Source organism: Choristoneura fumiferana, chromosome 14 (genome assembly GCF_025370935.1).
Source record: "Choristoneura fumiferana chromosome 14, NRCan_CFum_1, whole genome shotgun sequence".
NCBI classification, from domain to species: Eukaryota; Metazoa; Arthropoda; class Insecta; order Lepidoptera; family Tortricidae; genus Choristoneura; species Choristoneura fumiferana.
Genome location: NC_133485.1, coordinates 14,937,415 through 14,952,280, shown reverse-complemented (window position 1 = coordinate 14,952,280; position 14,866 = coordinate 14,937,415). Strand labels below are relative to the sequence as shown.

The window sequence follows — 14,866 nt, the reverse complement described above, 5'->3', positions numbered from 1 at the left end:
GTAAAATAACCTTATGTTAAAGTACATTGTTGCTCATAACTAGGTACCTACTTATATGTGTGAAACCATAAAAAAAGATTGCACACTAACCTTTAGGTACTAGTTTAAATTGCTTGAGCAGTTTCTCCACCTCCACACTGTAAGAACACACACAAATCACACAAACCCATCTATCACCACCACCACACCACACTGACGCGTTTAGAACTCAACCAGAGCTGACCTTCAGAGCAACACAACCGTGCAATCTGAACCTTCGCAAACTAACGCCTGATTCAATAAATTATTTAAAAACAATATAGGTAATTATCTCTCCTGAAAATATTAGTTTAGTGTTTTTTTATTTTATTCTACTGGATGGCATACGAGCAAGTGGGTCTCCTGATGGTAAGAGATCACCACCGCCCATAGACACCTGCAACACCAGGGGGATTGCAGATGCGTTGCCAACCTAGAGGCCTAAGATGGGATACCTGAAGTGCCAGTAATTTCACCGGCTGTCTTCCACTCCACGCCGGAAATAAATAATAAATCTTATTATGGAATTTACTCCTACAAATAGGTACATGTAATATTATGTTGTCACCGCACCCGTTCCTGACTTTATCGCCGCGTCCCCGCGATCGCGTCTTCAGTACCCATAATTACTTACGTCTTATTCGTTCTCTCAAAGTTTTACCCCATCGGGTAACCAAAGGTTTACGTGTGACTAAACTCACAACTCCTGGTTTGCTTCAGGTGTCTACGCCGGTAACCTTGCCGGTGGGCTGTTGGGCGCTACGTGTGGTCACGCGTCTAAAGAGTTCTCCAGCCCGAGAGATATATGACTTCGAGCAGGACCTGTACATACTCTTCAACCCTTGGAACCCAGGTTAGTCACCTACAAAATGAATGCAGAATATTTCATCAAGAGGTTAAGCAAGTCCAAATGAGAAGGCCCGGAAAGGAATAGGTACAAGCATTTTTCATCATAGCTTGAATCATTTTGCGGTCCTCTATCCTTTTGGTTAGGGGCTATCCATAAAGTCGGTCACACCAATTTTGACCATTTTTAACCCACCCCCCCTTGTCACACGTAATTGCTATGAAAATTGCAATTATTTTGTTCCTTTGTCACAAATAGAATGTGTTCCCCTCTTTCTTCTCGTGGGCACACCAACCCACTTGCCAAGCGTGGCGAGTATTGGCAATCTGAGTCTTTTTGATAAACTACCGGGAGCCGATTGCTCGCTACTCCACGGAATGCCAGGATCCCGACACTTGTCACACAAAGGGCTACCGTATAATAAATGAAATATGCACTAAGAAAAGTTTTAAGATCATTCTAAGTGTTATGTGTACCTACCTAGTCAATTTTGAACACTCAACGCAAAAAGAGGAATGTCGTACGTTTTTTGAGAATTGATTTTGATGCAGTTGAATCGAAAGCTAGTTTAATCAAAATGGTTCTTAGCAAGTTTCATTAAAATCGGTTCAATCGTTTTTGAGATATTGGACTTTGAAATAACAATGTCGAAGATTTTTCAACTTTCTAAAGTTGCTTAGGTTATGATAAGTCAAGTCAAGTCAAAATATCTTTATTCAACTTAGGCTATAACAAGTCCTAACTAATGAATGAATATCAAAAAAACATCTATTGAGAAGAATCCGGCAAGAATCTCCACGAGGTAGATAATATATGTTTAAAGTAGGTAGGTATATTTAAATAATAGGAACCTATTCGTCTCTCGTTCTGCAGCATTATGTTTAGCTTCACTGTAACGTAGGTAAGTTGTAGATTTGTTCACAAAATATTAGGTGACCAATGACTTTTTTCCCACCAGATGATCAGACCTATATGGAAGATTGCACATTACTCCAAGAATACGTCCAGAATGACGTTGGCAAGGTGTGGGTGGGTCCCATCAAGACTACTCGAGGGAAACCCTGGGTCTACGGGCAGTTCGACGCCGAGGTCCTTCCAGCGGTCATGTTCATGCTGGACAGGGCTGAGATGCCATTCCACCAGTAAGTGCACTAAGTTTCAGTTCAGTAAGGAACGAAGGTTTCTGTGCTGAAGTTTAAAGTTTTCTAAGATACCTTTGAGTTCCATAAAGAATCTTTGTCAAAACTGATTTCAATGAGAGTAAGTGACACGCCAATCAGGCTTTTATGATGCTTTCTCCCCTGCATTTTAATTAATTGATCTTTAAGGGGAACTACCCCAGTTAAGTTCAGTTTCCACCAAAGATGTGCGAACCCTTCATTTACCTATCCTCGCACAGCACTGCGGGATCTCTGCGGGAACTCTGCGGGAATCAGCTGAGCGTAGCGAAGCGATGTAAATGAAGCGTTTCTATTGGTTCATGAAAAACAAATATCGTGATAGTGTAATAGTGAAAACGGAGCCTAAGCCTCATGCGTTTATTGTAAGATTTGCACTTAGTCATAATCACAATCAACTGATAATTTACCTAGTTGAGGGACGCGACATTTTAGCCTAGACAAGCTCTACAGAATATTCTAGAAACAAAATCATTTTTTTTAGACGCGGAGACCCTGTTCGTGTGACTAGAACCATCTCCCAAATCGTGAACTCCAACGATGACGCTGGTGTGCTAATTGGTCGCTGGGATGGACAGTACGAGGATGGAACTGCTCCATCCGACTGGACTGGCTCCGTGGAGATCCTCAGCCAGTATTTGCAGACCCAGCAGGAGGTGCCCTACGGACAGTGCTGGGTATTCGCTGGCGTTGTCACTACTGGTAAGTGTTAAATGACAGAAACTAGGTCGACCAAAATATGTAATGAAAAGATAGCTCAGAATGATAATATAGAGGCGAGTGACTTGGTTACAGGGATAAAGGGCTTACTTTAAAATTACTGACAAATATAGAGCCAAAAAGATAAAAACACAAAACCAACTAAAATACTAAGACCTCGGGTCTAATATTTACCTGTAGGCCCAGCTCATACACACCACTCTCTACAGGCACCATAGCCAATGAGATTCATCCATCACTACACCAATCATCCACCAATCTTCCTAAACAGTACAAAAATCTAATAGTGTTTTTTTCCTCAGTCTGCCGGGCTCTCGGCATTCCGTCCCGCGTGGTCTCCAACCTGGTGTCAGCTCACGACGCAAACAGCTCCTTGACCGTGGACAAGTACTACACAGAGACCATGGAGGAGTTGGATTACGATCCCAACAATCCAGTAGGAGCTGATTCCATTTGGAATTATCATGTGTGGAACGACGTGTGGATGGCGCGCCCGGATCTACCGCCAGGTAAGTTCTTGACGTTCTTTCTCACAGTGAAGTTTTTCAACAATTTCCTTGTCAAGCAATACGATGTCACTTTGACTTTTCCTGTAAAAATGTTCTACAGTGGGCCACGATTCAGTTAGTTCATGTTACATGAACATCTAGGGGTGTTTCTTCTTGCTGATATTGAGAATGTCTATAATTATTTACAATTAGCTTATGCCCGCGACTTCGTCTGCGTGGATCTCAAGTGCCTGCGGGTGGTCTATGGACAGTGGTGATCATTAACATCAGGTGACCCACTAGTTCGTTTGTCTGGCCTCTCTAACATAAAAAAAGTAGGTACCGCGTGGTGGCGCCCTCTACCGGAATAAAAGGTATCCTATGTTGATCCTTGGGGTTCAAACTATCTCTAAACTAAATTTCGTCAAAATCGGTTCTGTGGTTTTGACGTGAAAGCATTACAGACAGACAGATAGGCAGACAGAGTTACTTTCGCATTTATAATATTAGTAAGTATTACATAGATGATGGGCGATCCTCTTGCTTCGTCACCTTTTTGAACCTTTGTCCAAACGAAAGCTTACTATTATTACACGTCTCCACCATTATAATCGTTAAAAATCTTATAATCGATTCCTTTGACCGATACCTCCTACGTATACTGGTACAAGTGACAAATTGATTTTTAGTTTTTGCATTTTGTGATTAATATTTCCTTATTTACCTACCACAAAAAATTTGCACGGATATCCTATTAGTTTTGGAAATAAAGTGACGTATATGAATGCATCTAACACCGTTTTGCTAATCGGTACAACGTATACTGAGGCAACCGACATGCACCACTATACGCGGCACCGATATTGTCGCGGGGCCGGGAAGTCCAGTGTAACTGGCAGTTGCCTCAGTGTACGCGCTAGCCGTCGCTGCGTGCGGACCGTTTAAACTGTTCTACAAACACATAATTGATAGTATATATAAAAAAAACATGTTTTGGTCTGACAATTGCGGAGGGAAGACCACAATAGCCGTATTTCCTCATAGACAGTCATGGAAACTAAATCCAATGTGAAACCTTTTCGTGATCTATTTCGCTATGATTTCTTTGGCAAATGTATGGGATGTCAACATAACATTGGTAGTACAACGGTTCCACCCCAGTACCAGTACGTGATTCAGTTTCCTCGGCTATACCTACATGTACGCGTGCTAGAAAAATAACATTGCAGTATTACATTGCATTCTGGTAGTTGAGCATCCCCAAAAAGAAGGCGAAGGCATGCATGCTTTAATTAAAATGAGAACAGTAAATTTCAATATACCTACAGGTTGATAAAAAAAAATCCTGTACTATACTGTAACCCATATTAGGGACTGATTACTAATACGATATAAGTGGGAAAACATCGAAATTAGAAAGTCTTCTTGCGACTCCACTTCCATGCAAAACTTTTTTTTTCGAATCACAGTATTTTCTACTTGGATCATATTAGTAATTAGTAGCCCTAATGTGGTTTAAAGTATAGTACAGGTTTTTAATAACCCCCTATACACATTTTTTTTATACACACCTAAGAAATGGTACCTGGCTATGTATATGGCGAAAACGGGTAAACCGTATGAAGTTATAGAAGTTTCCCAAGACTCAGAAACAGACACAAATTTAAATCTATTGTCAAGAAGACATTAATATATAAGGCGTATTATTAAAATTAATGATTATATCATGGATAGGGAATTTGGAAATAATTCCGATCCGCATTGGCGAGTGCTTACTTCAAATAGCGAATTGAGAACTGTTTTAAATATGTAGTTGTGCTAAATACTTGTGATGTATAGATATCACTAAAATATGATTGTAAATCTGTTTATTGCCAGACTCTTCTCAACAGAGGTTTTTTCGAACCGGTGGTAGATTTTTTGACATTCATAAGTGCTTGTTACAATCTAAATTGAATAAAGATATTTTGACTTTGACTCAATATTTCATGTCAAAGCTTGGCTTAAGCAAAGTGCTAATCAGACTCGCGCACGAAAGGTTCCATACCATCTATACAACTTTATTAGGATTAGCAAAAAAATGGCAAAAAAATACATTTTGTTGTATGGGGCCCCCTAAATATTTATTCTGTTCTATTTTTGTTATATATATATTATATCGACTACAGTTATACATAATCTGTGAAAATTTCAACTGTCTAACTATCATGGTTCATGAGATACAGCCTGGTGACAGACGGACGGACAGCGAAGTAGTATATAGAAGTAGGGTTTCCGTTTATACCCTTTGGGTACGGAACCCTGAAGAGCACAAAAAGCTAAACCGTTATGTGGATACAAATGGGTGCGATGCGATATATGTATCACATGAGGAACCTTTCACAATAAAATACGAGTACACATTTGAACAGGAATACGAATCCATTGAATGTGCTTCCATTAATTAAAGCACTTAATACAATTACTTTTCTTAATAAAACCATTTATATTTCAAGTGAGGTTTTTTATAAAGGTATATTTCTGTATTTTGTATAGCACGTTTAAAACATTACTAGCGGTATATTGGTACAAGTGGCATGCTAATGTTAGCGTATATTGATGCAAGTGATAAAACGTTATTAAATCAATAGATGAAGGTAAAAGAGCATCTGTTTTATTGTTCATTGCAAGCCATATAAGTATTTCATCTAAAAATTCATATACAATATAAAAATATCGTTAGATCAGTAATCTACGCATTACGCCGTATACTGGAGCAAGTGGTAATTAGCTCAGTATACCCGCCAACTACAAGATGTAAAATACGCGTATAGTAGTGTATCTGCAATTTTCTCAAAAAACTATAAGAAATTTCAAAATTCCATGAATACAGGTAGAAGCAAATATTCTTTGGAACCAATGCAAAATTTTGAAAAGTTATATCATCAAATGAGAAAGTTACAGGTTTTGGAACCTTTGAACAGCTCTCCTGTAATTTATGATTATGCACTTGTACCAGTATAACGTAGGAGGTGTCGTTGACAGTCTAGTCAGTCAGTCAGTTCAGACTTTAGATGTGTAAAAAAAGAGAAGAATTTGATAATACTCGTAGTGTTTGCTACGTACTTTATTTCTTCATCGGGTTCTGCTTTTCACACGTCATCTGATTCAATCAGCAGCTTGAAGCGCAGATTTTTCACAGCGCCCTAACTTTATTCTACTATCAATCGTTCACCACCAGGCTATGGTGGCTGGCAAGCCATCGACGCGACTCCTCAAGAAACCTCCTCAGGATTATATCAGTGCGGACCAGCACCACTAGAAGCCATCAAACAAGGAGTCATAGGAGTTGGATTCGATGTGGAGTTCATGCTTGCTTCCGTCAATGCCGACCTGATGCGGTGGAGGAAGGATCCTGAGGCGGAGATGGGATATTCCATGGTCGATACCAATAACTACCAGTAAGTACATTTAACAGTTTTTTTTTTAATTTAAGGACTGTTTTATCGTCATCATCTCGGGCTGTATACGAACCCACTGCAGAGCACAGGCCTCCTCTCGGAAAGAGAAGGCTTGCCCTTGGGTTAAGGTTTGCTGTGAAGGAATCAAATTATTTTCATCACTAAAGATTCAGAATGATTTTGTAAATTTAAACAAAGCTAATAGTAGTCCCTTATTCAGCGAAAGAGTTAAAACTGTAAACCAACACACACACACAAACGTCACGCCTGTATTCCCCAAATGGGGTAGGCAGAGCACACGAAACTTTACCGCTTCGGAGTCACTTCTAGCAATTTTATAGGTTTTAAGTCTGACAAAAAACGGTACAATAGTGACAGGTTGCTAGCCTACGGTATACCTTAACCTATATCCTCAGTCACCTCTCACAACATCCTCGGAAGAAATGGTGTAATTCGAACCCCACACGGGTAATTTCTGTGTACTAGCTTATAGTCCAAGAAAGAAATAGAAATGCAACCACCAGTGAAATTGACAAAACTGATCCCAACTACGTAGATGTCAATGGTTTCTCTTCTAACGTTAATGTTAATACATGTAATTATTTTCTTTTCTTACCTACCCAACAGTATCGGACGTAAGATCCTCACAAAGAAGCCATTTGTATTCGACCCGAACGGCGACGAGGACCGGGAGGATATCACGGCGCAGTACAAGCACCAGGAGGGAACTACCTCCGAGAGACTCGCGCTCATGAACGGCGTGAGGTACTCCGAGAGGGCCAAGAGGTCAGTATCTTGTAGAAATAAAGATAATCCAGACTATTTAAGTCTCGTTGCTGGGCACAGGCCCTTCAGCATTATGAGGGAACCTGTGGGAAGGGAGAGCTGTCTAAGCGGTCTGTAGTTTCCGCGCGTCATTGTGGATGAGAACTTCACACACACACTATTCAACAGCTTTAGAGATTTGTGCCGGTTCCCTCGCAATGTTTTTCTTCGTGGAAAAGCTCATGTGGAGCCGGGTCTCCCCTAAGCGGCCGCCGCGTTTGGCAATTGCTTGTGGCATGATTTTGTTCGACACAGACAGGGCTCAAAATCACACCGAAAATGGCTGCCGAGCGAGGCGGCTCGCTCAGTGGAGACCAGGCTTTAAGAATTCGCACATAAATTCCGAGGTGTCAGCCCGGGTTCAGATCTAAGATCTTTTGCTTGGGAACCCATAGATCAAACCTATACCGCGGCGGCTATATCGGCTTAATAAAATAACTTTTAAAAGTCCGATGCATACGTTCCATTGTTCCATTTATATAAGGGTACCTTAGCAAAGATGAGATACAACAGTGATTAATGTAGAATGTATTAAGACGCGATAATAGTTAAGCGCTTCGAAACGATTACCCTGAATCAGTAATACCGTCAAGACCAGTTGACGTGGAACGGAAAAGCAATGCGCTACGCATAGATCGTGTAAATATACGAAACTATATGTAAACAAAGTAGAAAAGTAAAAGAAGAGCTCTGTTACCAGGTATTACGCGGTGGCCAGCAGCTCAACTAGCGATGTGTCGTTCAAACTGCGTGACATCGACACGGTTGCGATTGGCAACGATTTCAAGATCAATGTGGATATCGACAATAATTCTGATCAGGTAAGTCGCTAGTCTAAGAATAATCCGTACACCTTTGTTACTAGTATTCCCAAAATAAGCTCAATACACTGTGACATTTATCTATGACATAACGTGTGTTAGACGCATAATCATTAGGTTGTCTAAGTTTTGTGGTATCTCTTTACGCATAAGATTAGAGAAAAAAATAGCAGTTAGTGCAGTACCTAGCTACGTATATATATTTCTGCATCTCAAAATATTCTACCTACTTTATCATGGAACTGAAGCCCCAGTTCTTATACCACCACTCCATTTTTTTTTTGTTCAGGCCAGAAACATCAAGGCAGTGCTGTCTGCGACGAGCGTGTTCTACAACGGAGTTCGAGCTGACATCGTGAAGAAGGTCGAAGGGAAGATCTTCGTCGGACCAAATAAGCGTAAGTTTTGTCTAATATTATATACTTAGGGGCTGTTTCACTATCCATTGATTAGTGTTAACTGACGGTTAAATGTGATGCCATCTGGCTATTCGAACAAAACAAATAGAGACGGCATCACATTTAACCGTCAGTTAACACTAATCAATGGATGGTGAAACAGCCCCTTAGAAAGAGAGCCCGCGCGATAGACAGTAAAGCTTCAGCAGGGCTACTACGAAACTCGAAACTCGAAGTTCGTGTCGTGCGGTCCCTCTCGCTCTCGTATTAAATAGTACAAGTGTCAGAGGGACCGCACGACACGAACTTCGAGTTTCGTAGTAGCCCTGCAGGTCCTTTAGTCGCCTTTCACTACACGCCAAAGGAAGATAGGCCTTCCTATTTTAAAACGCGCATCTAAATATTATAATACAAGACAAATATTGTTTATAATAGCACGCCACAAATCAGTACAAACAAATCATAATAGACAGATAAATTCAGGGTAGACAAGACAAAAGGCGGTCTTATCGCTCTGATGCGATCTTTTCGAGACAACCATTTGTGTACGATCTTACGTTTATGTCAAAAGTAGTTGGCAATGGCAGACACAGAAACAAAAAAACAACAAACAGAAATAAAATCGTTAATATAAAAACAAAAAAAAATAAGTTGAAATGATATAAGTAGGTATATTACTGACGCATAAAAAAGTGAATTGATTTGAGATACCTTACTTACGAATTACGTTAAAATAAAGGAATAGTTACCCGTTAGTTAATAACAGGGAAGTTAGATTACCATTGTTCTTTCCATTGTAAAGGTTGCCTGGAAGAGATCGCTCTGAACCGATAAGGTCGCCTATTGCTTACCTTAGAAAATCTCTATGAATATAAGTACTTGTGTTTTCTGTACTGCTCACTGTGTTGGTGTGCAATAAAGAGTTATTGTATTATATTGCCACATCTGACGTAAAATGCAATCTATTCTTCTCAGATGAAGAGATCAGCATCCATGTGAAGGCTGAAGAGTATCTGCCGAAGCTGGTAGAGTACTGCAACATGAAGATATCGGCGATGGTCATAGTGGACGAAACCAAGCAGTCCTGGGCCGATGACGACGACTTCCAAGTGCTCAAGCCTAACATCACTGTCAAGGTAAAACAAACAGTTGAAAAGTTACACAAAAATGTTAAAGAAAAAACTAAAACCCGACTAGGTACTAAAGAAATCGCAAGTCTGAAATGAACGGAACGATATACAGGTACCATCAGCCAAATATTTGGTCTACCAGTCTACCACCCTAAAGTTGATAATCGTTTGCATGTCATAAAACAATAATGCCAATAAACGTGTCTGTCAACTTGAAATTTCAACTTTAGCGACATATTCATTGATAGGAACTTGTTTAAAAATAGACCACTTATTTGGCTGATGGTACACAGTTACGTTGTGGTAGTACCATGGGGACTGGGGAATACTACGAAATACGGAGTTCGTATCGTACCATCTCTCTCACTTTCGTATTAAATGATATAAGCGTGAGCGGAACGGCATGATACGAAGTTCGATTTTGCACTTCGTAGTAGAGGACCAGAATGTTAAATTAATGTCGCACGGGACTCGGCGGTTTTCTTCTTTTCCTGAAGATTATGTTTGTTACTCTTTCACGCTAAAACGACTGGACGGATTTGGATGAAATTTGGTATGTAGATAGCTGGACATCTGGAGTAACACATAGGCTACTTTTTATCCCGATATTCCTACAAGAGCGGGATCAAATCTTGAAATCTCATCCGCTGCGTTTAGACTCATGAAATTTGGCACTGTTGTTTATAATGCATGATTAAATTGAAGCGAGGGAAGCCGCGGGGAAATGGGTGTTTTAAAAAAAAAGTCTACCTTTTCTTTCAAAATGTAGTTTAGGTATTTGATATTTTCATACATATTTTATGAGTCACTTTTGTGACGCCCATACCCAGTGAATGAAAAAAACGTTACAAAACTGACCTTTTTGTTTGGGACATTGTGCTCTTGATTCTGAGAAGGAAAAACCATATTATTTCTAAAATAAAAAAAAAGGTACTTACACTTTTTTCCAAAGATGCCCAAATACCAGTTTTTCTTCTAAATTTCTCATTTAATCTACAGTTCAACGACGACCTGATAATCGGGCAGCCGACGGAAGTGTCCCTCACCTTCGTCAATCCGCTGAACAGCGCGCTTTCCAGCTGCGAGTTCCGGGTCACGTCGACCGGCATAGCGGGCCGGACGCTGCGTGTGCCGGCGCCGGACACGGCACCGCATGAACGCGTGCTTGCCACGTTGCCCGTGCAACCCAATGTAAGTAGAAGTGTCCCTCACTTCGTCAATCCGCTGAACAGCGCGCTGTCCGGCTGCAAGTTCCGGGTCACATCTACCGGCATAGCAGGCCGGACGCTGCGTGTGCCGGCGCCGGACACCGCGCCGAATGAACGCGTGCTTGCCACGTTGCCCGTGCAACCCAATGTAAGTAGAAGTGTCCCTCGCTTCGTCAATCCGCTGAACAGCGCGCTGTCCGGCTGCAAGTTCCGGGTCACGTCTACCGGCATAGCAGGCCGGACGCTGCGTGTGCCGGCGCCGGACACCGCGCCGCATGAACGCGTGCTTGCCACGTTGCCCGTGCAACCCAATGTAAGTAGAAGTGTCCCTCGCTTCGTCAATCCGCTGAAACAGCGCGCTGTCCGGCTGCAAGTTCCGGGTCACGTCTACCGGCATAGCAGGCCGGACGCTGCGTGTGCCGGCGCCGGACACCGCGCCGCATGAACGCGTGCTTGCCACGTTGCCCGTGCAACCCAATGTAAGTAGAAGTGTTCCATCGCTTCGTCAATCCGCTGAACAGCGCGCTGTCCGGCTGCAAGTTCCGGACGTCTACCGGCATAGCAGGCCGGACGCTGCGTGTGCCGGCGCCGGACACCGCGCCGCATGAACGCGTGCTTGCCACGTTGCCCGTGCAACCCAATGTAAGTAGAACTGCGGTTTCAAGTTTCTTGTAGGATAATAGGGTAACCCTCCATGAATGAACCCCCCAGTGAATGAACAAAAATCACGTTTTTTGCCTAAAATAAGCAATATAGCCATTTCCACCAACTGTCGTATTTTTTTTTCTTACCGGCAACTTGTCTTCGGTTCCTATGCAATGGCAACAATCGGTAAATTTATTTTCGACCAATTTCAACATGGCAGGCGTTTGAAGTTCACGTATTTCTGCTTTTGAAGTTTTGTATGGAAAAATTAGATCCCAAATAAGAACAGTGCATGTTTGGAGTAACATTTGAACTGCTTATTTCATGTATAACCACTATAAAGTTTAGCTATTGGTTAGATTAAGAGTTAAATCTTCTATAATTGTACTCTTTAGTGCTTATTTTGCGGTTAAGTTGAATATTTTTAGGTGTTTCCATTACTGGCTTATCAAATAGTTCTAAAACCAGTAAATGAACAGTCTGTTCATTACTGGTGTCGGCTCAATATAGTTTTTTTCCTAAAATTAAATGTTAACGTAATCGTATTAAGGTTGTGTTTTCAGATTCTGCATAGAAAACGATTCTGTTTCTTTGAACTAGTATTGGGACACTACGTGTTCATTCATAGGAATGAAAAATCTAGTAAATGGACTATAGAAATTTGGCTTTGTTCATTTACTAGATACCTACTAACCCTATGTATGAACAACGTAGGTAACGATGGACGTGATCGAAATGCACGATAGTTTTACTTCCTAAATGGACTTGTTAATAATATTAGATTGTACAACAAGAGCATAAAACAAGCCATTTTACCCAAGACGTTCATATAGTCACCCGAGCCGGTACAGCGAGGGTGGATAGACACGTCGAGGAGAAAATGGGGATTGCGAGGAAAGGAAATAGGAACAGTTAAAACAATTGTTCAGTTAGTGTGTACCTTTTATTTGTTATGAAATTACTATAAAATTATATATTTTTTTTGTTTTATTGATTTATTTTGATCGATTTTTATTTTTATATAATTAAAAATGATTAAAAAAATAATTATGTAGATTTTGCTTGTAGTAAGTTGCTTATTGTTATTAGCACAATCTATAATTAAAAATTGGGTTGTTAAGATTTTTTGTCCCAAATGATGATACTTTTAACTAATTAGAGACTGATTACAGACTGATTAGAATACGAGTATCAATAGAGTTTAATGTTTGTTATTTATTAAGTTTTATTATAAAGCTCGATTATCGTCACTGAAAAATCTCGTACTTATCTAAAATCAATATGTCAACAAATAGAACCTTGATATAACGTCTATAAAGTTCACTCGGAAAAATTATCTATTTTGAGCTACGAGTTTTTAAAAAAAAGTAAATTAATCAAGATATTAAAGGTGCTTAATTTGTACCTACTTTAATAGAATTATATATGTATTTTTGTAATACAGAAACATAATTGGAATACTGAAGGTGCTGTACCTACCTCAAGATTTTATATAATAATAACTGAAGAAGAAGACTTCGTTTTATGTTAAAAAATGCTTTTCTAAATGTTGATTAAAACTATCTAAATAATGTTCATTCACTGGGTTTTACTCTGTTCATTCATTAAACTTTTCGTTCATTTACTAGGTTTGGGTACTTTTTTATAATTCTTCCATAACTCAAAAGTATACACGTAATAAAAAATCGCAGAAATTAAAATTCTTGTTTATTAATAACGATTGATTAAATTACATAAAACCATTACAATATTAATAAGTACAGAGTAGTGATTTTTAAAGTAGAAAAGTTTCTTAAGTGTTCATTCACTGGAGGTTTACCCTATGTTTCAATATTAATAAACTACTATATCAACACGGTGGACTACAATATTGATTTCTTTTCAGAAACTGGGCAAGATCAACATCGTGGCAACCTTCAGGTCAAATGAGCTGAAAGATATAACAGGAGCAGCTAGCGTTGAAGTCCTCGAGGGCTGAAATATCTCTTAAATAATACATAGTTTGATAGTAATAATCATTTAGATAAGCATACATCCCTAGGGGGGAAAATCCGCACTGGGCCCGTGTGGGAACTATGGCCCAAGCCCTCTTGTTCTGAGAGGAGGCCTGTGCCCAGCAGTGGGACGTATATAGGCTGGAATGATGATGAAGGGAGAAAATACAACTTTACGAGCCTGCAATAAGATTTACTTAATACTCCAAATTATTTTAAGAATACTCTCAAAATGTTAAAGTAAAATTGTACTGCTTAAAATAAGTGTTATAATGGTGTTATGCATAATATTAAGTGCCATAAATAAGTGACTAGAAATAAGGAAAACTGAAACAGTCATGATCTAACATGGCCGTTGAAAATAAAATTTTACATGTATTTTTGAATTTTTATTTTGTTACATTTTCTTTGTAGCTCTACAAGCAAAAGCAGCTCTACTTGTTTTATTTACTTCAAGTCTTGCAATTTTGGCCGCGATGAATTAATTCACCAATAGAGAGTGAGAGTATACATTAGGTATACATAGAGTTGCGAACAGGGATTGTTGAGCCACTTACATCTGTTCATAATTTGGCCGTTTAATGCTACATACCATGACAGACTGTAAGAAAGTGTAACCCTACCTAGTTTTTTTATGTTTAAAACTATTATTCTTGACCAATAAAAAGTAGCTTTAAAAAAAAATACGATGATGTCACATTGGCTTGCATGTGAAAACAGACTTCCAAGAAGTTTTTTAACATTGACTTTTGTATTTAGGTATAAAAAATGTGTATCGTCACTACTTGTAAAAAAACTCGTACCTCCATATCGATATTTTTTCTGAATAAACCTTATGAATATCATTTCAAGGGTCAACCGTATTAATTTGAGATAGGGGATTTTTTCAAAATATTGACGGTATCTTTGTGAAATAAAAGAAAGTATTTTTTAAAACAAAATTTTATTCTCAATTCCCGTACATTAAACCACTTTTACTTACACAAGACATCCTGACTATTTTGTTCTTAATTACATAAGCATGCATTGCAAATTGCAATTGAAGACGAACTTACGATTGGCTTCATCGAAGTGTTATCTGTATAAGAATCTAAGCACATTATACCGAAGTACCACGTCTAATTTTTCCCCGTGTTTCCCTCACATAACTATTT

At 39.5% G+C, this 14,866-nt stretch overlaps 2 protein-coding genes across 4 annotated transcripts in view; one reads left to right on the top strand and one right to left on the bottom strand.

Moving 5' to 3' along the window:
• Window positions 1-493, bottom strand: part of LOC141435268 (ionotropic receptor 75a-like) — a 76,201-nt gene extending 75,708 nt beyond the window's left edge. For both annotated transcript variants that reach the window (XM_074097954.1, XM_074097952.1), the window contains exon 1: window positions 91-493. The gene's annotated coding sequence lies outside the window, so the exon portion shown is untranslated. The remainder of the gene's footprint in view (window positions 1-90) is intronic.
• LOC141435267 (hemocyte protein-glutamine gamma-glutamyltransferase-like) overlaps window positions 1-14,090 on the top strand; it is a 29,060-nt gene extending 14,970 nt beyond the window's left edge. For both annotated transcript variants that reach the window (XM_074097950.1, XM_074097949.1), the window contains exons 5-15: window positions 739-871; window positions 1,824-2,007; window positions 2,528-2,745; window positions 3,066-3,272; window positions 6,472-6,691; window positions 7,319-7,477; window positions 8,217-8,337; window positions 8,627-8,735; window positions 9,711-9,871; window positions 10,865-11,056; window positions 13,604-14,090. In XM_074097950.1, coding sequence (XP_073954051.1) covers window positions 739-871; window positions 1,824-2,007; window positions 2,528-2,745; window positions 3,066-3,272; window positions 6,472-6,691; window positions 7,319-7,477; window positions 8,217-8,337; window positions 8,627-8,735; window positions 9,711-9,871; window positions 10,865-11,056; window positions 13,604-13,696 — 1,797 coding nt within the window. In that variant the 3' untranslated portion in view covers window positions 13,697-14,090. The remainder of the gene's footprint in view (window positions 1-738; window positions 872-1,823; window positions 2,008-2,527; window positions 2,746-3,065; window positions 3,273-6,471; window positions 6,692-7,318; window positions 7,478-8,216; window positions 8,338-8,626; window positions 8,736-9,710; window positions 9,872-10,864; window positions 11,057-13,603) is intronic.
• Window positions 14,091-14,866: the final 776 nt, after the last annotated feature.